The sequence below is a fragment of the Oryx dammah genome, unplaced genomic scaffold (genome assembly GCF_014754425.2).
Source record: "Oryx dammah isolate SB20612 unplaced genomic scaffold, SCBI_Odam_1.1 HiC_scaffold_10, whole genome shotgun sequence".
Taxonomy (NCBI): Eukaryota; Metazoa; Chordata; class Mammalia; order Artiodactyla; family Bovidae; genus Oryx; species Oryx dammah.
In genome coordinates, this window is record NW_024070194.1 from 65701607 (window position 1) to 65729417 (window position 27811).

Below are 27811 nucleotides of genomic sequence, written 5' to 3' on the forward strand. Positions count from 1 at the left end.
CCTACTTGCCTTTACCAGTGTGTGGTATATTTAAATATATTTTATGTCACTACTTAACATCTTTTCATTTCAGTTTGAGGACTTCTTTCAGCATTTCTTATGAGACAGGTCTAGTGGTGAGGAACTCCCTCAGCTCTGGTTTTTCTGGGAAAGTTTTTATTTCTCCTTCATTTCTGAAACATATCTTTTCTGGATAGAGTATTCTTGGTTGGCAGTTTTTTTTTTCTCATATCACTTTGAGTATGTCCATGGATGGAAGCCAAATTGTTGTTGGTGGCGGGGGAACTGATGAGGTACTGGTCTTTCAGCCATAATGCTGAAATCACCCCATCATGTGGGTGGTTTAAAAGTAAACTGCCTCGCCACCACGCCCCCATCAGATATTTCCTTGATTTTTTCTTTCATGGTATATGTGCTGCATGTCATTTAAAAAGTCACCCACATTAAGCATTACTTTTTTTTTTGAGGTTTGTTTTTTTTTTTTTTTCTTTCTGGCTGCGCTGGGTCTCTGCCGCTGCAGTGCTTGGGCTTCTCAGTGTGGTGGCTGCTCTTGATGCTGAGCGTGGGCTCTGGGGTGCTGGCTGCAGTAGTTGTGGGCACGGGTTTAGTTGCTCCATGTGGGATCTTCCTGGACCAGGGATCGAACCAGTGCCCCCTCATTGGCAGGCAGACTCCTAAGTACTGGACTATCAGGAAAATCCCTAAATTAAGCATTACTGTTTTTAAAAGCAAAGCAGAAAATATAGTGTAAATCTAATTATGGCTCCCATGGGTAAGAATCATTGTGTTTAGGCAGTGGACTCCAGGTTTCCAGTGTAGCCCTTAAGGTTCTTCCCAATGTCTTTCCAAAGATGCACCTACCTGCTTTCTTTCCTGTGTTTCGTACTTTTCCTTCCAGGTTCCTAGGAAACAGCCTAGATGCCACGTGCCTGATCTTTGTGCTCTGTATTCTCATCTCCAAGTAGAATGATTTTCTCCCTTTTTTCTTCTTTGTAACCTTCTCTCTTCATTTCTTCTGTAAAGCCTTCCTTATTTCACTGATAACTTTCATATATCAACTCTTACATATCACATCATATCATAATTGTATATCTGTCTTTGAGGCAAGAATTTGTGTTTTCTTGCATATGCTTGGTACTTAATAACTATTTTGTGAATTAATCGATGATTTAAGATGGGTAAGAGTAGGAATTTTACAAGAATTGTTTTTCTGTTCTTTATCAGTTGAATTATTAGAAAACATTGGCTTTTTTTGTGGATTTTTTTAAAAGTAGCGATCCTGGCATGCTTAGGAAGGAAATAAAGAAAAAGGACAATAGCAAATGGACACCAGAAGAATGTGTGATTGCACCAATATTTGAAAAGACCGACTCACTGACTGGTGGTCTGCTGCATGTTAATGATGACAGCATTTTAAGTGAAGTGGATCAGGATGATGACAGGTAATATCTACAAATTCTTTATTTCTAGAGGAAGAAATAAGCACTGAATACTTCTTCTGGAAATAGAGCAGCATAATATAGTGTACAGGCCAAGACAAGAGATTCCTCAACTATAGTGGACAAACACTGCTGAAAGATTAAAGTGAGGACCAGTGCCTTAGGCCAGAAATTGTTTCAGTAAATAGTCTCCTTGAAAGCTGGACTGTAGTGAATACAGGTAAACAGCCCTGTAGGGAATATTTGCTGGGACAGGCAATAGACAACTAGATGGTAACTGAAGAGGAATGTGGCGTTCAAAGGAGTTTCTTGTTTTATATTAAGATGGGAGCTTTTAGAATATGTATGCTGTTAGAAATGAGCCAGCAGGGGACGTTGTTTATTGAGTTTAATATTGTTTGCATTTCCAATATTAGAAAGCTTATTGATTGTATGACATTATCTTTAAGCTATTACAGTAAACTAATTGTACATAATACTTCTGTTATATATAGTTTTATGGTAAGGGCTTGTTTGTTGGTTCTGAAGTGTAATATTCCTATGTAATTGCATGTGTGGATGATTAGTTCAGTTAATTCTATCCTACATAGATTTAAAAAAATTAGATAATCATGAACTTGCAAACACTTAGGCTATACTGAATAGGATTTGATCATTCCTTGATGATTCTAGTTGATAGTAACATTGTGAGTAGCTATGATTTTGTAAGGTACTCTGAAACATTACATCATATCAATGTCATAGTTGTTAATAGATTCTAAGGAAAAGGAAAAATTTTTGTTTATATTCAACAGAAAAAAAACTACTAACAGTCTTTCCCAAATTATTAATTTTGGTTTATAAAGTTCTAAATTAGAAAAACTATGCTTCTCATAGTAAGAGTGTTATTAACACATATTGTGTGCTCAATAAGTGTATATCAGATTCATGAATAAACAGCAGAATGGTTGAATGAATGCCTACTGATAAATTTCTTTACAAAAGCAAGTGTTTAGTGAAAGTAGATTTCCAGTATTGCCTACCTCTAAAGTCTTTTTATTTTTCGAGAAGCATGTGTTAAGATTCAGAAATTATTATTTATAGCTATAACTGGACGTGGAATAATAATATAGATTCATTTGCTGTCATACTACATAAGGAGACTTACTTAAATATTACTTTCTCGGCATATTTTTGAACTGCAGTGTTGAAGCCAGATTTCCTGAGTTTGAACTCTGGGTCTATTGGTGACCTGCTGTGTGGGCTTAGGCAATTTACTCAGCCTTTCTGTGCTCCGTTTCTTCCTATGTAGAGGACCTAATGTATTACCTATCTCCCAGAAGGGAATGGCAACCCACTCCAGTACTCTTGCCTGGAAAATCCCATGGACGGAGGAGCCTGGTAGGCTGCAGTCTATAGGGTCGCTAGGATTTGGACACAGCTGAGCGATTTCACTTTCACTTTTTACTTCCATGCATTGGAGAAGGAAATGGCAACCCACTCCAGTATTCTTGCCTGGAGAATCCCAGGGACTGGGGAGCCTGGTAGGCTGCTGTCTATGGGGTCGAACAGAGTCGGACACGACTGAAGCGACTTAGCAGCAGCAGCAGCAGCAGAATGTTTGTGAGGATTAAAATGCCATTAAGACATATAAAGTGCTTGTAATAATGCATAGCAGTTGCATAGGAAGTCCTCAGAAGGCTAATGTCATGGTTATTAAAAATGAGTCTCTTTTTTATAAGGACTTAAGGAATACTTCCCAGATAGGTTTTATTGCTGTAAAACATAGTTCTTATTAAAAATAACAACTGCAAGAAATCCTGGTATACTGGTTCCCTTCACATAATGCAAGTAATGTTATGTTTTTCCTTTTATTTGATCTAAATTAAATACTTTATTAGTATTATAAATGTATTTTGTTTGTCCTTTAATGTTAGTCTTCTTTATTGTTTTAATCCTTTTATAAAAAATTGCTTACCAATGCAAATGCAAAGATTTTATATAAAAAACAAAGTTTAGGTATTTGTATTTTTAAGTATTTAATATTAGCCTGAAAAGAATCGTTTGTTTTTTTAGGCCTGCAAAGAAAACATCTAATGAAAATAACAAGGTATAGTGAAAAAGTTAACTATAAAAAATATTTTCCTAGTAAAAAATACTTTGTAAAAGGAACAGTAGCAAAATATAAAATCCTCCTTTGTTGTGGAGACGTATACTTTGACAACTTAATTTAGAAACACTAAATTTATAACTAAATAGGATAACTAAAGTTTTCCTTTTGATAAAAAATCTGTCCTTTTAAAAAGTGTCTGTTTTTGCTTTAATGAAGAGATATTTATCACCGTTGTACAATTAGTATGTTCTATAAATATTTTAAGGACATTATGAAATAGTATTATTTATGTGTAGGTCAAAGAACAAGTTAATTCTGTGGATGACCTTGATGACTTAACTCAGTCTTCTGAAACAGCTTCCGAGGATGGCGAGTTGCTTTACTATAAGAATTCCATGTTGCTAATTGAACAGCTTGACACAGGGTGTAAAGGTAGGACTGTAGTGTAAATATAAATACAATGCCTATTTGTGTATGGTGTAGTAGTGATATATGTACACCTTGTCTAGTACTGCTCTAGAGCCAGGGATATGTTACAGTGCTGTGCATCTCAGAAGTAGGTTCTGTATTAAAAGAACATGAATGTGAGTGTATACTCTGCACCACAGGCCTATGATCCTTCTCACTCACTGTACCTTCTGTTGACTCTTCTTTCCTGTGCCTTTACCCAAGGTCAGGTTAGCATCACTTTCCTCCTGGAATAACTGAAATAATCTCAGGACTTCTTTCCCTGACATTCTACTTCCTGGAACCTCAGTCCACATAGCAACTATAATTATTATCTATTTTTAAAAATTCAGATCTCATCATGTTACCCCTTTGCTTAAAGCCCAACTGTTGCTTCTCTTTGCTTTATGGTTAAAGGTCACAGTTGTCTAGTTTCATCTTGTTTTATTTTTTATCCTTCTTTCCACATGAATTTTAGAATCTGCGTGTTAGTTTCCTAAAATGTCTGCTGGTCTTACGTTTTCATTTTCATTCAGTTCAAGATACTTGGTAGTTCTTCTTTTCATTACCTCTTTGATCCAAGGGTTATTTAGATCCGTGTGATTTAGCTTCCAAATGGTGAGAGTTTCCCAGAGATCCTTCTGTGCTCTTGCTTCTCATGATTTGTTGGGTGCATCCAGAGGCCTGGATGCCAGGGCTGATATTTCCTGCCTTGGAGGCAAGACCTTGCTGACTACCCCATTCACTCTACTGTAAGGAGAAGTTTTTCCATCCTGGCCCATGAGAATAGATAGAATTCCTGGGACTGAGTGAGCACCAGTCACAGGTTCCAATAGTCTTTTCAGATGGTTTCTCCCTGGTCTCAGGTGGTTTCTCCCTGGTCTCAGGTCATTTCTCCCAGATGGGCGCTCTTCGTTCCTCTGCTGAATACCCAAGGGGCTCCTCCTCAGATCTGCAGGGTCCTTTTTCTCTCTGTCCTACTCTCTTCTCTCCGTGGTTCTGATCTGTGATCTCTGCCCACTTTGGTTTCACCAGACTGTCAGCTTCATCACCTCCTGTCAGGGAGTCTGGCTGACTCAGCTTCTGTTCCTTCTCCTGTGTCGGGGCCTGGAAATTCTCTCCAGGCAGTGAGCTGGGGCGTTCCTTAGGCTAACCTCGTGTGTTTCCAGGATCGTTGTCCTTCACTCCCTGAAGTCCTTTGTCATGAGAATCATTGTTTAATGTATTTTGTCGACTCAGGAAGGTAAATCGGTCGCTGTTCCCTCTGTCTTGGTTAGAAACACATGGCAGCTGGAGACTGTCCACAGGGCTGCTCCTCCTGCTCTGCTTCCTCCTTCCTGCTCATCCTTCATTTCTCAGTGTGACATCTCTTCCCCAGGGAAATATTTCCTGGACCCAATCTATGTCAAGTTCTGTGATCATAGAACTCTCTTTTCTTAGAGTATCCTTCTGAGTTCATAATTATTTTATTTGTCTTTCTCTTCTACTAGACTTCAAGCTAAACAAGAGCCAGGGGAGTCTGTTTTATCTGCAGAGCTTAGAATAAAGTCTTCCACATTATAGACACTTAATATTTGTTCAATGTGTGGATGTGTGAACGTGAGAGGCACAGTCCTTTATACTCAAAAATTACTCACATAAATTTTTTTTTGGTTTTTATCTTTGTTTTCTTCATCATGCAGATTCTGTTAGCTTGTTAAAAATCCGGGATACAATTCTTTCTTATGAAAGATTAGTAGAACTTAAAAAAAGCCACTGTGAACTGCTTAGAGGAAAGATTAAAAAAATGGAAAGTAAGGTTCGTGGGCTACAGAAAGAGCTGTCAGAAACAAAACAAGTGAAATCACAGTTAGAGCATCAGAAATTGGAGTGGGAACAAGAGCTCGGCAGCTTGAGGTACTGTACATCTCGCTTTTAAAGAAATATTTGAACTGTTGTTTCCTTTAATACTGCACAGACGTAGATGTGTTATAAAGACTAAATTATCCTCTAGGATATTACAGAGGAGAAAGTGTTACTAGTATTGTGGAGTGTGAAATTCTTGGAAATAATATAGCAGGTTCTTAACAGTTAATGCTTCTAATAACTTAATGTATGTTTTTCCAAATCATCATTTTCATGACCATACAGAAGTCCACCATAATGGAAACCTTATTAATTATTTAGCAAATTGACTTTAGGTTGTTTTTCACTTTTCTGTATTATATTTAATACACAAGAAACGTTTTTTCTATAAATTCATTTCTACCTTTCTAATTATTTTGAATACATTTTCTTTAATAATATCGTATTATTTGGTCAAAGTATGAGAACTTAAAAAAAGGTCTTTGATCTATATTTCTAAACTATTCTTAAAGAAGTTTATATTACTTTACATTGCCAAGCACAGATGTATACAGTAGTCATTTTTCTCAAGACAGGAAAAAAAAATGTGTGCAGTTTTATTTTTAACCCTCTGCATGAAAACTGTGAGAATTACTAAGTGTTTTTCATTATATTTTCCCCCATTTTACTATTTTAAACATTACATAGAGGGAATGAAAGTTATTGTAGCAGTGAATAATCTCATGATTTTCTAAGAAGAGCTGTATAAATTTTGCAGATTCACCTTAAAGCAGGAAGAAGAGCAGAGAAGAAATGCTGATATGTTGTATGAAAAAATCAGGGAGCAGTTAAGAAGAAAAGAAGACCAATATAGTAAAGAAGTTGAAATGAAACAGCAACTTGAACTCACTCTCAGAGCACTAGAAATGGAACTGAAGACTGCGAGAAATGATCTGAATCAGGTAGAGCAATCTTTGGTGAAATTTTCAAATCGCTGACACTATGTTGTCAATATTATTTATAGTATCCCTTTAATTTAATATGTATTTTTAGGTTTAAAACAAAATTGTTATCTTCAACATGAACTGTGACATTTAGAGCTTAAGTTAATAATTTGTTGCCATTCTTGCCTTCTAATAGATGCTCTGTGTATGTTTTCTCAGTGGAGGAATGGACATAAATCAAGCTTAATCAGTAACATAATGGTTGGCGTTTTTGACACATTAGGCAAAGTAGTATTCTTAATTCCAATCTATGTATTAATTTTGGCTTTTTCATGTTAAAATACAGGCTAACTTGGGTTGACACTGTGAAGAAACTACTTAAGTGCTTTGTAAAGAAATTTTCCTTCACAATACTATGTCTGCCTATGTTTTTGCTCTGTGATAAATTTAGCAAGCATTTAAATTAAGATCTGAGCTATTCATGTGGGAATAAAGATCCTTGTGCTTAAAAAGGCTACTTCCTTTAAACAGTTTTTTTTTTTTTAATTTTAAATTCTTCTCCTAAGCTTTTAACATTTTTTTTTTTAATGGTATGAGCCCATAACTTCATATAATGTCTCTCCAGGTTATAGAAGAGCGAAATGACACTCAGAAGCAGCTTTCTCGAGAACGGAATGCCAGAATCTTACAGGATGGAATTCTGGCCAATCACCTTGCCAAACAAAAGGAGAGAGAAATGGCTAATAAGGACATGAACTCTGAGGTATTTTCTGTAGTCATTTTCAAATACGTGTGTATGTCTCTGTGTAAGTATATATTTTAGAAACCAACACTATATATCATAGAAAGTGTAGAGGATTTTGAAAGCCTATATATCTATGTTTTGAGGAGGGAAACATTTTCCATCTGTTGGATAAAGTAATATTTGTAATTCAAATCCGTTTGTCTGCTGCAGATAGGTAGTGACATACGATGGCCTCATCCAAGGAGAGTCCTTTAATATTTCCCATAGGAATTGATCTCAAAGTTTTTTCGACTATCTTGGAAGAGCCAGCACCTTGATTGTGGTTTCGGCAAGGAAGACCATGTGTGGTCCACCATCAACTGTGCTACCCGACCAAGTCCCTCTGCTCTGGAGTGAGCGTGTTGGTCACTCCACGCACATCATCACCTTCAGTGTCTAAATCAGAGTCCGTTCTTGGCTCCACTGTCATTTCTTTAACCAATACCCTATCAACGGCCTTTTAATATCATTTACAGGTTTTCAATTTGTAAAAACTGTGCCATCAGTTGTTAAAACACTTTTGAACACCTTAAAAAGTTGTTTCTTTAGAACAAATTTATAAAAGTCCCCCCTCCCCCTCTAAAGAAAACAAACTTTTGCTACTAACAGTAGATATTCTGGGTTTTGGTAATGATGTCACTTCCTCGATTGATCACTAGGTTAGTTATCACTTCCCTGATGGTAAGGAGGAAACTATAGGCAGTTCAGAGACCACATTTTGGATGTCATTCTTCTGCTTGTGAGAAAATGAGCACTCTGCTCTGTGAGTGTCCTGTTTCAGTACAGGGAACTTTTGAAAACAGTGATAGATATGCCATAATATATATTAGTGATGATATTGTGTCTTTCATTGTATTTCCTGCATCTTACTATTTTAAACATTATGAAGAGATAATGAAAGTTATTGCTGTAGCAAATAATCTCATGATTTTCTAAGAAGAGCTCTCTACATTTTCCCTTATTTACCATTAGTGTGTGTATCATGAGTGAAATAAGAGGCTCACTTGTATGTTTGTACTAGAGAAGTAACTGTGGTTTGATGTAAGAGGACTACTAGAGTCAGAAGACCTGGTGAAAAGCCTACAGCTTATTTATATTTTTAATTTCTCCCTTTCCAGAATTATAGCTAATGAGTTAATTGATGTTTGTAGAAGTGCTTAGTACAGTTATCAATAGGTATAATTCTTCTAATTGACTGTTAAAATGTAAGAAAGATAGCATAGTCTCAAAAAAGTTTTTTTTATAAAATTTAGTCTGTTTAAATATATAGAGAGCTACGGCTCTTACTGTGAGGTAGCTGTATAGGTGAGGTATCAGACGCAGTGTTTTTAGAGCTAGCAAGTAGTGTTGTTTATTGAATTATAGTTGATTTACAGTATCATGTTGTTTCAGGTATTCAGCACAGTGATTCAGCTATATATGTATATGTGTGTGTATATATACTTCTCTAATACTACAGTTCAAAAGTATCAATTTATATATTTCATATATGCTAGTGTGTATATATTAATCCCAACATCCTAATTTCTCCCTTCCCATACCTCCCTTCCGCTTATAGTGACCATAAGTTTGTTTTCTATGTCTGTGAAGCTCTTTCTGTTTTGTAAATAAGTTCATATTTATATTCCACATGTAAGCAGTATGATATAATACTTGTCTTTGTCTGACTTTCTTCACTTAGTGTGATAATGTCTAGGTCCAACATCCCTGTTGCTACAAATAGCATTTCATCCTTTTTTAATGGCGTAGTAGTATTCCATTGTATCAGATGCAATTTTTAAGTGTAGTCAGATCTATACATCTTTTGTTTAATCCTTCCCAAGTTTGTTGTAATTCAAAGAAAAGCCTTTCCAGTTCTGAGCTTCTTGAAAAGTCTCTTGAGGTTTCTTTTTTACCTTCACCAATTCGTTGTCTTCAATTAAATTTTTGAACTTTGGGGTATTTCTGCTTGTATAAAGTCTGAGATTTGTATCGAACCTTACTGTTTCCTGTTGGAGACACACTTGATGCAGTCTTTTCATTGTATAAACATAGAGGTTAGTCTTTAATTTCAGAGGAAATCATGGAATGTCATTTTATTGAGTACTAGCTAAAAATCTCCTTTGTTTCACTTAGGTTTCTGTTAGTTGTGAAGAAGCAAAAGACCTGTTGCACAAAAACCACATGCTGCAGGATGAAATTGCCATGCTAAGACTGGAGATAGATGCAGTGAAAATTCAGAACCAGGAAAAGGAAAAGAAATATTTTGAGGACCTTGAAATTGTAAAAGGAAAGAATGATGATCTTCAAAAGGCAATAAAACTGAACGAGGAAACATTAACAAAGACTATATCCCAGTATACAGGCCAGCTTAGTGCTCTGACAGCTGAGAATACAATGATAAACTCTAAGCTGGAGAATGAAAAAGAAAGCAAACAAAGACTGGAAACAGAAGTGGAATCCTGCCGTTCTAGACTGGCTGCTGCCTTACAGGATCATGATCAATGTCAGACATCAAAAAGAGACCTGGAACTTGCCTTCCAGAGAGCAAGAGACGAGTGGTTACACTTGCAGGACAAGATGAAGTCTGATATGGCTAATGTAAAAGATAACAACGAGACGCTTTCCCAGCAACTTTCTAGAGCAGAAAGTAAGTTCAATAACCTAGAAATTAAGCTGCATCACACAAGAGATTCTCTCAGAGAAAAGATTTTGATGTTAGAACGTGTCCAGAGAGACCTAAGCCAAGCAGAGTGTCAAAAGCAGGAAATTGAACACATGTATCAGAACGAACAAGGCAAAGTGAATAAATATATTGGAAAGCAGGAATCCTTAGAGGAGAGATTATCTCAACTCCAGAGTGAAAACATGTTGCTCCGACAGCAATTGGACGATGCACAGAACAAAGCTGACAGTAAAGAGAAGACGGTCATTAGCATCCAAGACCAGTTTCAGCAGATCATGAGAAGACTCCATGCTGAAAGTGAGAAGCAAGGTCTGATGCTGGAGGAAAGAAACAGGGAGTTAATCAAGGAATGTAATCATTTAAAAGAGAGAATGCATCAGTACGAAAATGAGAAAGCAGAAAGAGAAGTGAGTATCCAGAAGAAGAAATTCTCAGACTTCCTGAGAGAAAGTTGAAAGTGATTCTTGAATCTGGCTGAATGTTGAATCTAGTTGAATGTAAAAAATACATAGGCTGTGAATCTGTGATCTCTAAACCAGCCTTAAAACACACCTTGTATCCAGCAAATAAAAATTAGACCCAAGAGATGCTTTACTTTGAGTAGAGACATCGTATTACTTATGAAATGTTAAGAGATTCAGTTCTAAATTATTAATATAGTGTTAGTAATTTACTCTTTTACTATTAGGATAATAATTTTAATCTTTATGTCACTGTATTTCAGTATCATGATGAAGCAGATAAATGAAATGCTCAAACCTAAAATGAATATTTCAAAATTAAGTTTCAGTTACATGGATTACCTTAACAGTGAATTCCAGGCTTCCCAGATGCTATATTTTATATATTGTACTTTGGCTTCAGTAGCTTGTCATACCTTTTTGTCATATTTGTTGGTATAACTTTAATTTTATTTATATCAATTTGAATTAATTTGGGAAAATTTCAGCCTTGAATCATTTATTCTTATGGCCTCTCAACTCTTTAAAGGCATCTATTTGTCATTGAATCATAATTTGGGACTCGAGTGGTGAGCTTTAGCCAAACTATTCCTGATTTAATCTTCCCACTGCTATTTATGTTGTTTACTTAGAGCAGTTTTACAAACAATTTGCTCCTAATTCTCATTTTAAGGATCAATTAGTATCATTTGAATACAAGTTTGTCCACTAAAAATGAAAGATGGCAGGATTCGTGAGCAGCAGGAATAGAGTGAGTCAGGGAGAGGGTTGTAGGGGCTTTGGTCTGGAAGCAGGTGGAGGCTTAGGATATTGAGGCTTTTTGAAGGCTGTGGGAGCAACCTCATTTTTTAAATTTCATTTTTCTTTTATATTGGAATATGGTTGATTTACAATTTTGTGTTAGTTTCAGATGTACAGGAAATTGATTCAGTTATACACATATCCATTCTTTTTCAGTTCCTTTTCCCAGGTAGGTGACTACAGAGTATTGAGTAGAGTTCGCTGTGCTCTCCAGTATGTCCTTACTGTTAGCCAAGGGCAAAGGTGGGGAGGAGAGATAAATTAGGAGTTTGGGATTAACATAGACATACTACTAGATATAAAATAGATAAGCAACAAGGGAATGGCCCCATTTTTCTGCTGAGGTAGGAATCTGTTGGAAAGATCTGAGCACTGGTTGGAATATGTGAAGATCTCTGAGTTAGTCAAAGCTCCTAATAAAAAAGGAAAGGAAAACATTTCCACAGTGTGGAATTTTCCATCACCCTTCCCACCTATACACTCATTTCTTTTTGGACGTGAGGTGGGGCCGCATCCTATGTCTGAGTAACTTAATATCAGGAAGGCTGGAGGGTGGCCCCTTCTGTGTCTGTAACCAAACTCAGTGAGGAGGAAAAAGAAGGTGAATTGCTGTCTGTGGTGATAATTTTCAAAGTGCATACGTTGGAGTTATCTATTAACAAAATATAATAGTAAAGTGATTGGATAAACTCAGTGACAGAGCATCTTATTAGGCAGCTGTGAGACAACTTCAGCAAGAACTGGCTGATACCCTGAAAAAGCAGTCTATGTCGGAGGCGTCACTGGAGGTCTTGTCACGTTATCGTGCCAACTTAGAAGTTGAGGCACAGGATTTAAAGAAGAAGTTATGTCAACTCACAAGTCAGGTATGTATGATATTGAATGTGTTGACTGTTTATATGTAGGATAAAGTGTTTTAGGACACTTGTTTTCATGGACAGCTTTCTTTTGTATTTTCATTGCAAGTAATTTACTATTTTATGTTTATAATGCACTCATTTCTAAAACTTGACTTTCATTCTGCCATTTGCATTATATATTTTTTTCTTATATTATTTACCCTTAGGAAAGTTAAGAATTGTGCAGCAGTCTTCACAGAAGTTGAGAGACTATTTCTTTGAAACAATACTTTTTTTGTGTGATACCTGTATTGCCATGATAAGGCAAGCCAGATAAAATCAGAGGATGTTTAATGGAATGTTTCAGGAAATTGTCATTTCTCATCTTCACTTATATCAATGACTGTAGAGTTATATATATATTTATTTCATGGATTTCAGAATAACTTGTGCGGAAAGGGTATTATACAGACTAGTTGAAGTTAGACATTGCCTTCTTTTCATTTTAGATATAAAAGCCTGGAGGTACTTAGATGGTGTATAGTATGTACATCCAAAATAGAGAATTAAGATTATTTAGATCCTGGCATTGGATTTTTTTAAAAAACTATTGAAATATAATTCATGTAACATATAATTCACCCACTGAAAATGTGTAGTTCACTTTCTCTTAGTGTAGAAAGGTGTCACCTGTGACTAATTTTAGAGCCTTTCCGTCACCCTGAAAAGGAAACCCTGCATCCCTTAGCCACCACTCATGGCCCCCCATCTCCCTCAGCCTCAGGCAAACACCAGTGTAGTATCTATCTCAGTATTTCATATAAATGGAATCAAACAGTGTGTCCTTCTTTGTGATTAGCTTTTCTCATTTGATATCATGTTTTTGAGTTTCATCCATGTTATAGCACATACCAGTTCTTCTATTTCTGTCAGTTGTCCAGCAGTAAACAGTATGTGGCTAAACCGTTTATCCATTCACCAGTTAATGAAGCTTTGGGCTGTTTCCACTTTGAGGCTATTAATAATGCTGCTGTGAACACTGATTTACAAGTTTCTGTGTGGACACGCTTTTGTTTTGCTGTGGTTGGATTTTATCCTCAGAGTTAACTGGCTGATTTCACCTTTTCTTGGCCTTTGCTCAGGCTGTCCTTTCGGTGTTCACAGCGTTGTTTTCTCTTGGGCAGTCCTCCATTTCTTCAGACCTGGTGCCCCGTCTCTTCTCACCCCCGGACCTCTCCTGACTGCCCCGTTCTCACTGAGCCTTTTCTCTTCAGCCTTTCTCATCTAGTCTGTGAAGAATGTTTTAGCCCTTAATGTGACATTGTTGTCCTTTTTTTCGTGAGGGAGGATCTTGTCTAAGTATACACTGGTTTAACAGGGAATATTTATTGATATGCACAATACTTGTCTGCATAAATGGAAAATATTTTGGCTTAACAATTGTTAGGACACAACTGAGTACTTTTTACCATACCAATAATTTCTTGGAGATACTGGTATAGTAAAACTTTTATTAAGAAACTAAATTCTATTAGTCTAATAGAATAGAATTGTTCAGTTAAATGCTCATTTTTTCCCCTGACTCTGGAAGAAAAATGTAAATTTTCTTTCCTTCATTATACAGCCAGAAGTGGGATTTACGGATTTCTAGCCTTTCACCAACTGTGAGGTTCTGGAGTTGGCTTCTCTGATATCCATAGCTTGTAACCTTAATTTTCTCATCCGAGTACTTGTTAGACATTAACAGTTGCTGGGAATGAATTGATTCAGAACCTTTGGCTTAGCAGTAGGATAATATTTCCATGGCAGTGACTTCACCCTTCCTCTGATGGTCATGTAGGTTCTGTTCCACTCCATCCAGGAGGTGCTATTTGCATATTAACCCGTGGTCATTGTCCACTGAGTAGTATGGAGAAGAAGTAAGTTACAAATTATTATAAGTGGAGAACACTGCTAGTTGGTTAGTGGAGTCAGTGAACACTTTTGAAGTACTGGATACATATGTTCTCGGCCTCATGCTCCCCCTTACTGCCACTTGCAATGGTATGGAGAGTGATTTCAGTGTGACTTGTGTTGCAGACGACTTCTGTTGGCACGATATCTGCCTGATATATTAAATTGTTCTGCAGATAAAATACAGTGACCGTAATAATGCCAATTGCAAACAGTTCTTATTCTATGCCACTTCCTCTTCTAAATAGTTTATGTATTTGGTTAGTCACTCAGTTGTGTCCAATTCTTTGTGACCTCATGAACAGTAGCACACCAGGCTCCTCTGTCTATGGGATTCTCCAGGCAAGAATGCTGGAGTGGGTTTCCTTCTGGCAATAGTGGAGCCATTTCCTTCTCTAAAGTACATTATGTAAACTCCACAATATAATCTTCCAAACATCCCACTGAGGTTGATGCTACCATTATCTCCATTTTATGGATGGAGAAACTGAGATACAGAAAGGGTAAGTGATTTGCTCCAGAACAACGCAGCTCAGAAATGATGGAACTGTGACACAGGCCCACGTATTCTGGCTCCTGTGTAGCTACTGCCTCTCACACTAGTTCCTGAAGAAGCATCCAGCAACAGCAGTGTTAGCTCTTGTAACCACTGGAAGTTCTATGGTCATTTACATATGTGGATATTTAAAGTGATGGCCGATGTGGAGCCTGGGCTTAAAAAAATTTTTTATTTACCATAAGGGAGATTTCTGTCTTTCCCCATTTGAGTAGTTTATAAGTTTGTGTGTTTATTTGAGAAAATCTGATTTAAAGCATGGTTGATGTCATGTTTGAATGCTAGAGGAGAGGTCAGTAACCTGCAGAGGGCAGATAGGAAATATTTTCACTTTGTGGACTGCAAGGTGTCTGTTGTAACAACTCATCTCTGCTGTATGGCAGGAAAGCAGCTGTTAACAATATGCAGACAAAAGAGACAAAAGCCAATGATGGCAGATTTACTAGGTTATTAGTAGTTAAAACAGTTGTTTTTGTCTTTTTTTTTTTAGTTGCAAGAAGCACAGGATCAACTTACAGAGGCTGTGAGATGTGCTGAGAAAACACAGGATCACGTCCAAAAGTATGATTTAAAGCAGTGTAGAAAATAAGTATAAAGCAGATAAACAGTATAATATGAGAATAGACCAATAGTGATAAAAACACATTATCATGAAGCTGTGTAACATTTCAGCTTTGAGCTGTTTTGAGATGCATAATTTTCCCCCATTATTTCCATATTTTGCATAGTACCCACAAGTGAAAAGTGAAAGTGTTAACCACTCAGTCATGTCTGACTCTTTGCAACCCCATGGACTATAGCCCTCAAGGCTCCTTTGTCCATGGAATTCTCCAGGCAAGAATCCTGGAGTGGGTTGCCATTTCCTTCTCCAGGGGATCTTCCTGACTCAGGGATCGAACCTGGGTCTCCTGCATTGCCAGCAGATTCTTTACCATCTGAGCCACCAGAGTCACAAATAGAAAACCAGTACAGTGGCCAAATCATCTACTTTTCAAAATTCTAAGAACCTATGTAATTGAACGTGCAGATGTTTGTTCAAAAACAGTGTGGTATTTTAAAAATCTATGTGTGACAGTCCAAGGGTTAAAACTATGCCTTCCAAGGCAGAGGGTGTGGGTTTGATCCCTGGTTGGGGAGCTAGGACCCCACATGCCTCACAGCCAAAAAACCAAAACATAAAACAGAAGCAATATTGCAGTCAATTCAATAAAGACTTTAAAAATGGTCTATGTCCAAAAAACCTATGTATGAAAATAATTATTTTAAAATCTGAATTTTAGGCTTGAAATTGAAAATGCCGAGTTACAAACTACAGTCAAAAAGCAAGCGGGCAAAATTGAACAGCTTCAGAAAAACCTGTTAAGTACAAGATCGGTAAGTCAACCTCTTAATTTCTGTCATACTGAGAAACGATTTTAATTTTTAACTAGTAATATATAAGAATATTTTGGACAGTGTGAAAAGTCTCATTGATTAGCTTATTGTATTTTTATTGATACTGCTTGCTACTAGTACTGTGATTCCTCTCTATAAGAAGTTGACTGAATTCATAAAATTAATGATTTTTATAGTAAGATTTTAATTTAAAAAATTGTGACAGTCCAAAAGCAATATTTTATATAGACCACATTTTGTTTGTTCATTCATCTGTCAATGAAATTCCACTTTCTGACTATTGTTAATAATGCTGATTTCAACATTGGTACACAAACATCTGAGTCCTGAAATTTGAGTAATTATTTGATTGAGAATTTTTAGTTTCTTTTGTAATCCAGATCTTTCTGTGAGATTTTTGAGAATGAATCATTTTAAATATTGTAGTTTGTTCTCTTCATTAAGAATGAATACTATGTCTGTATAGAACCATTTTTCTGAATGAATGTATTTTTCATTTGTTGGATTTTTTTTTTTTTAAAGAGATGGAGGTTGCATGGGAATTTTTCAAAGATTATTTTAATAAGGTGTGACTTAACAAAACCTGGATTATCTTGAACTATTGATGAAAATTATTTTAGAGCATCTCTAGAAAGTAAAATGTAAATATAGGCAGTCTAAAAAAACTTTCATTAACATTTAGTATTTTATGTGTAAAAGTCTCTATTTTTAACAAATAAATGGTGGCAATTTAAATTCCAGAAAAATGATGAAATGAAAAATCATTTTAAGTTGTTTTAAGAAAAGTCATCAATTTTAAAATCTGTTATTGATATCAATCAGGTTTAAAAACTGTGTTTACTATAAATTCATATTAACTTGTGAACTCATGAGAAATAATATTTTTAAGAAAGAATAAGTCTCTCTAGGTGTTTAAAAATAATTTTCTTAAAATTTTTTTTTCTAAGTCTGAGGATGAAAAGGAACAGTTAAAGAAATACATTGAATTAAAACAATCTCTAGAAAATAGCTTGGACCAAGAAAAGAAGAAAAACAGTGAGTTAGAAAAAGAGATTACTGGGTAAGATTTTAATATTTCTGATAATCTCAACTATTAATAAAAGTATAATTTTATTTTATTTAAAACCTTAGACACAAATTCATTTTTTATGTGTATTTTAAGTCAGCACAATCTGAAATATTTTTGAGTGCAGCAGTGTTATACTTATCTGTAATGATTTCTAAAACAGTAACAACCGTGCCTCTGCATATGGTAATATCACTCTGTTCCTCATCATCTATGCTGAATTTTTACTTCTGCAAAGTATCTTAGTTCTTTTTGGTAATCCTGCCTTCTTTTAATTGTGTTTCTTCCCTTCATCATTCAAGTAATTTATTATCTAAAAACCTACCTGTGTTATTGTTGAACAACATTAAAAAGTATCTTGATTTGGCTTGTATTTTCTTTTTGCCCCAAAATTTTAGTTATAAAATGTACATACAAAAATCTATGTTTAACTTAAAGAATAATAAAATTAGTGACCATGTTTTGATTAGTAAGATAAAAAACTGCTTCTGTTGTTTTGCTTAGTGTGGTTAACCCTCATCATCTACAGATTCAGCCAACCCAAGATCAAAAATATTCAGGGAAAAAATTTTGAGAAAGTTGGAAAAAGCAAAACTTGGATTGGTCTCAAGCTGGCAACTATTTCCATAGTGTTTACACTGTATTTATAACTATTTACAAAGCGTTTACATTGTATTAGATAATGTAAGTGATCTAGGGATGACTGAAAGTGTAGGGAAGATGTGCTTAGGGAGACTTGGGCATCCGTGGGTTTTGTATCCACGGAGTATTGGGGAATTTTTGAACCAGTCCTGTGGATGCCAAGGGATGATTATACAAAGGGTTCTTCTCTGATTCTCATTAATATTTTTCTCTTTTAATTTTCTCTACCTTGCTTTGCATTTTGTTAACAATATGCTGGGCAAGATTTCTACGTCCTTAAAACAGTCCTGAAGAGACTAGGTACACTCTCTCTCTCTTCTGATTTCCTTTCTTCTAAAACTCTCAGCCTGGGTTATTTCCCGCTTAACTCAGGTTCCAAAGTTGTTTTTTTTTTTTCAATTTTGAGTGAGAATCGTGTTGGTTTTTTGTATCTACTTTCTTTTCTTTTTGTAGAGGCTGTGGTCAGTAGGAACAAACGTGTCTTGTGTCTTTTCAAAAAACATTCATATATCATATCTCTTCATCTTTAGCTTGAATACTGATCTCTGGTTTATCACTAATATTTAATAATAAATTAATATTTCACACTAGCATGCTAAAAAATGATGTTAACTTATTTGTAAGAACTCATATATTACATATATCACACACAGTATATTTAAATGTGATAAAATTTTTCTTCATAATATTTATCTAAGATTAGAATTTAGTTATTATGCTTTCAAGGAATATTAAATTTGAACAATGAGAAAGGATTATAATTTATAGATTTGTTTGTTTTATCTGATAGAACATATATCTGTTTAATTATTTAATATCTGCTCTTAAAGAACTTACTCATTCTATACATTTCTACAGATTTAAGAAACTCTTAAAAATGTCAAGAAGGAAGTTAAATGAATATGAAAATGGAGAGCTTAGTTTCCATGGAGATTTAAAAACCAGTCAAACTGAAATGGATATTCAAATTAATATGCTAAAACATAAGGTAATTTTTAATCAGTTTTAGAACCCCAAAATCACTTAATTTGGGGAAATATAAATCATTCCATGCTTTGAGCAGTGAAACACAGATTGGTCTATTAATTTTTTAGGTTGGACACCAGTAAAAAAGACAGCTTTTCCCTAGATCATTTTTAGATAAAAAGGGCACACTCTTGACTCTCTCTGTCTTGAACCCTGGCTGGTGATCTGAAGCTGAGCAGCACAGCATTAATGACCCCAAAGCATCCGTTGTTTTTGGTGACAGATTTGTTGAAATCTAATGAACATACCATGCAGTTCATTCATTTAAACTGTACAGTTAAGTAACTTTATTGTGTTTAAAGGGTTACACAGGCATCACCACGTTAGAACATTTTCATCACCCTCCAAAGAAATCACCCTGTGCCAGTTTTCCCTTCCTGGTCTTCCCAGCCTGAGGGAACCATGACTCCACTCCCTGACTGTACAGATGTCCCTTTTCTGGACATTTCGTGTCAGTGGAATCACACAATATGGGATCCTTTGCGACTGCTTTCTTTCATTTAGCGTAATATATATTTTTTAATATAAATTTATTTATTTTAATTGGAGGTTAATTACTTTACAATATTGTATTGGTTTTGCCATACATCAACATGAATCCGCCACAGGTATACACGTGTTCCCCATCCTGAACCCCCCCTCCCTCCTCCCTCCCTGTACCATCCCTCTGGGTCATCCAGTGCACCAGCCCCAAGCATCCTGTATCCTGCATCGAACCTGGACTGGCAATTCGTTTCTTATATGATATTATACATGTTTCAGTGCCATTCTCCCAGACCATTCCCACCCTCTCCTTCTCCCACAGAATCCAAAAGACTGTTGTATACATCTGTGTCTCTTTTGCTGTCTCGCATACAGGGTTATTGTTACCATCTTTCTAAATTCCATATATATGCGTTAGTATTACTGTATTGGTGTTTTTCTTTCTGGCTTACTTCACTCTGTATAATAGGCTCCAGTTTCATCCACCTCATTAGAACTGATTCAAATGTATTCTTTTTAATGGTTGAGTAATACACCATTGTGTATATGTACCACAGCTTTCTTATCCATTCATCTGCTGATGGACATCTAGGTTGCTTCCATGTCCTGGCTGTTATAAACAGTGCTGCGATGAACACTGGGGTACATGTATCTCTTTCAATTCTGATTTCCTCGGTGTGTATGCCCAGCAGTGGGATTGCTGGGTCATAAGGCAGTTCTGTTTCCACTTTTTTAAGGAATCTCCACACTGTTCTCCATAGTGGCTGTACTAGTTTGCATTCCCACCAACAGTGTAAGAGGGTTCCCTTTTCTCCACACCCTCTCCAGCATTTATTGCTTGTTTGACTTTTGGATTGCAGCCATTCTGACTGGTGTGAAATGGTATCTCATTGTGGTTTTGATTTGCATTTCTCTGATAATGAGTGATGTTGAGCATCTTTTCATGTGATTGTTAGCCATCTGTATGTCTTCTTTGGAGAAATGTCTATTTAGTTCTTTGGCCCATTTTTTTATTGGGTCATTTATTTTTCTGGAATTGAGCTGCAGGAGTTGCTTATATATTTTTGAGATTAGTTGTCTCATTTGCTATTATTTTCTCCCATTCTGAAGGCTGTCTTTTCCCCTTGCTTATAGTTTCCTTTGTTGTACAGAAGCTTTTAAGTTTAATTAGGTTCCATTTGTTTATTTTTGCTTTTATTTCCAATATTCTGGGAGGTGGGTCATAGAGGATCCTGCTGTGATGTATGTCGGAGAGTGTTTTGCCTATGTTCTCCTCCAGGAGTTTTATAGTTTCTGGTCTTACATTTAGAACTGGAGGAATCAACCTGCCTGACTTCAGGCTCTACTACAAAGCCACAGTCATCAAGACAGTATGGTACTGGCACAAAGACAGATAGATAGATCAGTGGAACAAAATAGAAAGCCCAGAGATAAATCCACGCATCTATGGACACCTTATCTTTGGCAAAGAAGGCAAGAATATACAATGGATTAAAGACAATCTCTTTAACAAGTGGTGCTGGGAAAACTGGTCAACCGCTTGTAAAAGAATGAAACTAGAACACTTTCTAACACCATACACAAAAATAAACTCAAAATGGATTATAGTGTAATATTTTCAAGGTACATCTAATATGTATCAGTATTTCCTTGCTTTTATTGCTCAATAATATTCTGTTGTATGGACGTACCACATTTTATTTATCCATTCATCATCTGATGGACCTTTGGGGTTGTTTCTACTTTTTGGCTAATGTCAGTAATGTTGCTGTGAACATTTATGTCTAAGTTTTGGTGTGAACATATTTTTTCATTTCTTTTGGGAATACAGTTACGAATAGAATTGCTGTATTACACAGCAACTCTGTTTAATCTTTTGAGGACCTGCCATACTGTTTTCCAGCATGGCTGCATCATTTTATATTTTTATCCAAAGTATGTAAAACGTTCCCATTTCTATACATTCCTTTCAACACTAGTCATTACCTGTCTCTGTGAGTATAGCCATCCCAGCAAGTATGGAGCGACATCTCGTGGTGTTTTATTTCTCTCTCTGAGGAGAGGACAATGAAGACTGAGTTCTAGATTAGTAACTACTCAAAGCTACCCATCTCTTTTAGAATTTCAGTAACTTGAGATGAGGTCAAAAGTCTGATTTTGGTAATTAAACTATTTCTAGTTATTTCTTATAGTTCAAATCACATGTCTCATTGCTTACCAGTCTTCATTGTTTTCAAACTTGAGCAGAAATTCTAAGGAGTCACACCTGCCTATTTGTAAGAAATTGTAATTGAAGGGAACCCTGAAAAAACTTCTTCCTGAATAGTTCTTAAGTCTTCCTTCTAGGTATATGCTTCTTCTCATCAACATTGTCATTAAAAATCTCACCCTTTATTATATTCCAGTTTATAGGAGACCAGTTTCTACCTGTATTTAAGTTATGTTTCTTTATTTTCTCTTTTTCAAAAATCCATTTTTCTGTTTTTTCCTAATCAGCTTTAAGTTTAGTGGCTTCAATAAACAACGTTGGTTTCGTTCAAAATCTACACTTAGGAAAAGGTGGCCAGGACAGCTGGCTTATCGTCCCCTCGGCTTCAGGTGGGGCAGCTCGAGGGCTAGGGGCTGGAATCGGGTGAAGGTGTGTTCATTCCCATGTCTGATAGTGGTATCTGTGGTTGGCTGGACTTTGGTGAAGGCAGACAAGTGAAACACCTACCCTGAACACCTAGGCTCTCTTTGCAGCCTGGGCTTACTCGCAACATGGAGCCTAGTTCCCAGGTTGAGAGCCAGGCAGAATCTCTGCTGCCTTGTCTGACCTCGCTTTGCAGTTCACACGGCATCACTTTCATCATCTTCTGTTCAACAGGAGCAAGTCACTTATACTTGGCCTATATTCTACCTTTTTTACAGAATAAAGTTTTTAAAACTAACGGGTACATTTAAAAACTAGCACAGTTACTCACTGGCCACAATTTTTTTATATACCTTCCAATGAAAAATACCCTTTTCCCTACCCATTCCCTCATAAGCCTCAGTTGTTAACAGTGTCAGGCCCAGGCTCAAGTCAAGGTCTTACCATCTTCATCAGGTACAGATGGCACATGGGGATGAGGTTTCTGGGTGTGATTTCTAGAGTGTGACCCTGTGAGCACAACCCTCTCAGTACTAAGACTTGAGAACGAAAGGAGCAAGTTATCTGCCACCCACACCCCCACCATTCTGCTGAATGACTAGACTCTCCCGTTCAGAAATGGGAAACGGGAGGCACTGTGGTCCATAGCAGCTCTGAGGTCCAGTTTGGTGCTGCCAGCTCTTTGATGCGGACTTGATCCTGCCCATAGGAGTGCTTTTCCTTTGCTCTACCCTCTGAGCTCTGTGTGCTGTCCTTTTCATAAGAAATGACCTCTGTCTGTAGCTGAGTCATGTTTCTTAAGCCAGCTTCCTCTTTATTGAACTTCTAAGAAAATCCCAAAGGCCTATTCTCATTTGTATGTCTTGGTCTCTGTTAGGCCAAGCACTGTTTTTTTGCTGCCAAGGTTCTCTTTAAAGCTTTTAGTGTCCTGTGAATTGGATTGGGCTTCACGTCATTGGAGAGGCTACCCTCACAAATCTTTTTTGAGAGAAGCTCTGCACCTTGGGCTTCTTGTGAAGCTTTGTAGGATGATACCTTTAAAATTCTTATGCCCTTAAGATCTTTAAAGGAATTTGAAGCACCACTTTAAGTCTTTCCAGGGTCTTAATGAAGGGTTTTACAGTCTACAGGCTTCACCTTTAGACCGTGTTTTCCTGGCAGCACCCTAGATTTGGTCTTAGCCCAGAAGCTGTTTCTCTCTTTTAGCATTATGTGACCATTGGACATGTGGAGATGCTGTAAAGGAGATAACAGACATTGAACCCAAATATAATTGAGCCTGGTTCCTTTATATTTAATAGTCCCCCCCTTTTTTTTGATAGCTTATCCCTCTCATTGATGTTACTTTCAGCTGGTTTGTAGCAAGAGTCTCCTTTCCCCTGTGTTTCAGTGTCATTTTCTTCTCTTGCCTAGAAGCTGTCACCAGCAGCCTCTTTGAGGGCCATCAGGATTCAGTTTACAATGTCATGAAGCCCTTTGGGTTTTCATTTCTTTCTCTGCATCCATTCAGATCTCACCTACCTCCAGGTTGAAGGGTATTCTCACATCTTTTAGTTCTTTTTTAATGGCATTTTTAGTATCAGTATCTGTGCCAGGTATTTATTGCCAGCAAATTGTATAATAAACCACGTCAAAGCCTAGTGGCTCAAAACAGCATTTACTTTGTTCACAAATTTGTGTTGGGGCAAGGCTCAGTGAGTGAGGCCAGCATGTTTCTTTTCCAGTCGGCATCAGCTGGATGTCGTGAAGGTGCGGACCAGAGTCATCTGAAGATTAGTTCATGCACATGTCTGGCCGTTGGAGCTGGCTTTTGGATGGGACATTAGTTGGGGGCGGTCAGTGGGGACACCAACAAGGTGCTCAGTATGTGGTCTGGGCTTCTTCACAGCATAGTGACTGATGCTAAGGGTGGGCTTTCCCACAGAGCAAGTCAGTTTCCCCAGACTCTGTCCAGTAGAAATCAGTTACTGAGGCCAGCACGTATTTAAGGGGAGGGAATTTCAGAGAAAAGTGTCAAAGAATTTGTAGACAGTTTTAATACCACCACCTCCGCTCACCTCGACTCCCCGAGTAATCATTCTGTCTAAAGGAAAGTTCTTTGCAACTCGGTGTCACTGAAATTCCTCGCAAATTTTGTTTGTTGTTTTGTTTGGTATGTTCTGTTCTGTGAAAAGTAACAAATGGTTACAAAAATGAAGCATTTTTTGTTGTTATTGTTCAGAAAAATGTATGGATCATCTCACTAAGCTATTAGGAGATGGGATTTCTTTAACTTTTTGAATTATTTTTCTTTGGAATGCAGTTCAGATTAGCAAAAACTATTCATAGTTCTGAAAAGGACTTATGGGATTAGAATCCATATTTGCAAGATTTATTAATTAGAGTCTTATTTTCACAATCTTCTTTTGGGAAGCGTTTATTAACTCAGCCCTAGATAACTCAATACAGTATCCCTCAAACTTCTTTAAACCATGGGGCATTAAGATGGGGGGAAGGAGTAAAGAGACATTCTACTAAGAGGTGACTTGTAGTCATTTATGGAGAAAAAATAGAAAAGAGTGTAAAATCAAGTGCAAATGTTGTGTGACAAAGATGATGACAGTGAAGAATATATTTTCTGCCTCTTGGTGGTTTGAACTTCTTTCTTGATTCTCTGAGTAATCCCTGGTCCTACATTCTACAGTACAGATACCATCGTGTCTATTTGATCCTGGGTTTGAGTTAGGCTGTGCTCAGTCCACTTGCCTCATTACCAAGCAGTATTGTTCTGTTCTTGCAGATTGATGATCTTACAGCAGAGCTGGAAACTGCATCTTCAAAATGTCTGCGCCTGGATGCAAGAAATCAAGTTCTTCGAGAGGAGTTATTATCTATGAAAGGAATGCAAAAGAAATGTGAAAAACTAGAGAAGAATAAAAAGAAGTTGGAGCAAGAAGTAGTGAACCTCAGAAGTCATATAGAAATGAACATGATAGAACACAGTCAAGTAGAGCACTATAAACGGGAGATTGAAGAAAGGGCGAGACAGGATCTCATAGAGAAATTAAAGGAAGTCAACCTGTTTCTGCAGGTTAATTTGTTCATCTGTCATGTGCTTGAACTTACCTCATTGTAAATTACGTTTTGGATCTATACGGCTTATGGGTTTCCTCTACTTCCCTTAGAGCAGTTGGTTTGGTAGTTTTCTGGGGGACACTTGTTTCTCCCTTTAAATATTTCCGTTTCCATCACAGTTATCACCAAATTGACCTATCAGAATGATTCTCACTAGAGAATCCTTTCATTTATAAGATCAATTGGTATAAAACAAGACTACAGGAGGAAAAGAAAATACTGTGGTTTAGAACTGGTACCATCCTCTTGAATTATTTTTAAGTTGTCTTGTTCAGTTTTTAAATTTTAAGTTGATCCTCTTGTTCTTTGAATTATCAGATTATATAAGTACCACTATAACAATAATTCCACTTTAATTTTATAATTCACATTTAATTCACTTCACATTGACAATAATTGTTTTAAACTTTTGCTCTTCTTTTTTTTACCTTTAAAATTGCTTTCTGAATCACTGACTCAAAACTAAAGGGGGCAAATATGATTTTCCAGGTTAATGATTATTTTTAAAATGTTATCTTTTTAAATTTGCCTTAGATACAAGCAGCATCTCAGGAGAACTTAGAGCAGTTACAAGAGAAGAATAATGCTTCCATAAGAAGTCAGATGGAACTCAGAATTAAAGACTTGGAATCTGAACTCTCCAAGGTGAAAACTTTGCAAGAAGATTCTCATAAAGCAGAGTTGGAAAAATATAAGCAACTCTACCTAGTAGAATTAGAAGTTAGAAAGTCATTGGAAAGTAAACTAGACAAGTAAGTCAAAACACAGAATCACAGAAAGTAAATTTAGTTCCTTAATTTGTCTCTTAAAGCCTAATTTTTATAGAGCGCATGAGATTAGCCGGAAGTGAAAGCTAACTAGATGGTCACTGCTAGAGGGCACCCTAAGACAAACTATTAATTAATACTGTGTCCTTTTAAGTTTTACCACACGGAGTCTGAAAGGACTGAAGTGACTTAGTAGCAGCAGCACACTGCCTAAAGGCATGCTTGTGAAACTGGGGGCAGTTAACACAGGGGTGAAATGCAGGATAATTCACAGAGTGGCTAGAAATAGTATGGTGACCTGACTGAGGGGGGTGTGGAGGCTGGAAAGCGCAGATGGCACCTCCAAGGCCGAGTCCAGGTTTCCCCACTGTCTGAAAGCAGAGCACTCCTGGGACGCCTTCCATAAGCCAAAGCAGCATACAGCAAAGAAGCAGGCACCCGAGGGCACAACAGCAAAGAAGCAAGCACCCAAGGGCCCGTTCTGCTAGTCGAAGCCTAAAGTGAATATGCACAAGTGGAGCACAGGTGCTCCCAGACAGGGTTCAGGGCTGTGGCGATTTGACACTGAGATGTGGGGTGTGGCTTCCAGGGAAGGAGCCCAGTGGGGCCAGTCTCCCTGCTTGGGGAGTGCGATGCCTCTCACTGCAAAATGTGCACTGAACCTTTCTATATGAAATCAAAGTCTCTTAAAAAAAAAAAATTTTTTTTTAATTATCTAAAACAGATGCTGACCTAGGCCTTTCCTAGAAGTGAAGTAACATAAAGTGAACTTTGGAAAAGCAGGGGATACTTGTAACTGTTCCTGGGGCTGTTTTAGCTCTTTTCAATCATCCATTGACTTTCTTGTCCTCCCTTGAGATTGTGACTCTAGGTGATACTTCAGAGCGAAAAGCTTAATTTCTCCGAGGTCATGAGTGAAACGTGTATACAAGGGTGGTGAAAGCAAATGCTTGAAAGTGGCTTTGTGGGATGGTGTGTTTCTTCATCCCTGAACTGTTTCCTGGAGGCAGGTGTGTCCCAGAGGCAGCAGGTGTCACTGTGAGGCCACCTCCCTTTCTCTCTGATGCCCTTTCTCTCCTCTCCCAACTGTGACTTGTTACTTGAGGAGCCCCAGACACGTGTGTACTTCTTCAGAGCAAGATTACAACTGTCATTGTTTACAGGAAGTCTGCTCTGTGCTTTCAGTGTTCAAACAGTTTATTGGGAATTCCATTTACTATATGGCAACTTTAAAATGAAAATCATTAACTTGGTGTTTTCCATCTTCCCCAGGACTCATGAGAGGCTGGCAGTGATCAGCACCAAACTTGAGGTGGAGAAAGAGCAGAACAAATCTTTACTCAGCACTCTTACCACGAGGCCAGTCCTGGAGACCCCTTGTGTTGGAAATTTCAATAATCCTTTAGTGCTCAATGGAAATCTTACTTCAAGAGCAAACGTAGGTTTTTCTACCTCAGTTCCACGCCCTTCAAATAACAGCATGGAGACTTACTTGACCAAGGTTAGTTCTATTATCTTTTTTTCACTGGGTTTCAGATTTCTGATATGAATGATCCTTGTTTTCAATTTGGTGAACTTCTGAGTTGTTTATTTGACTTAATGCACACTAAGTAAAAGTCATAATTAGCTGTGCTAATAAAGGAGACAGAAATTTTATGATTTTTTGGTCCCAGCATTCTTGATTTTAAGAGATACTTACTAAATTATTAAATTTCTTGAAAAGCTGCATTTAAATTTTACTTTATAAATGAAATCTTATTGCCTAGTATCCAAAAGTATTCTTTCAGATGTTTCACTTCCTTTCTAATTGATTTCAGTTGGCAGTGGTTCATAATCATTTCCAATCTCTACTGTACCCAATGAAGTTTTTCTACCTCTAAA

The 27811-nt window shown here is 36.9% G+C and overlaps 1 protein-coding gene across 6 annotated transcripts in view; it reads left to right on the forward strand.

Moving 5' to 3' along the window:
* The window catches only part of LOC120869251 (ankyrin repeat domain-containing protein 26-like), a 72619-nt gene that overhangs the window by 38584 nt on the left and 6224 nt on the right, over window positions 1–27811 (forward strand). For 3 of the 6 annotated variants that reach the window (XM_040248429.1, XM_040248431.1, XM_040248433.1), the window contains 15 exons: window positions 1272–1442; window positions 3495–3528; window positions 3828–3963; window positions 5661–5874; window positions 6581–6764; window positions 7372–7509; window positions 9646–10602; window positions 12171–12323; window positions 15296–15366; window positions 16086–16179; window positions 17148–17260; window positions 18767–18896; window positions 24829–25119; window positions 25698–25915; window positions 27203–27431. In XM_040248429.1, the coding sequence (XP_040104363.1) occupies window positions 1272–1442; window positions 3495–3528; window positions 3828–3963; window positions 5661–5874; window positions 6581–6764; window positions 7372–7509; window positions 9646–10602; window positions 12171–12323; window positions 15296–15366; window positions 16086–16179; window positions 17148–17260; window positions 18767–18896; window positions 24829–25119; window positions 25698–25915; window positions 27203–27431 (3133 nt within the window). The remainder of the gene's footprint in view (window positions 1–1271; window positions 1443–3494; window positions 3529–3827; window positions 3964–5660; window positions 5875–6580; window positions 6765–7371; window positions 7510–9645; window positions 10603–12170; window positions 12324–15295; window positions 15367–16085; window positions 16180–17147; window positions 17261–18766; window positions 18897–24828; window positions 25120–25697; window positions 25916–27202; window positions 27432–27811) is intronic. The other 3 variants (XM_040248430.1, XR_005722501.1, XM_040248432.1) reach the window with 3 other exon arrangements.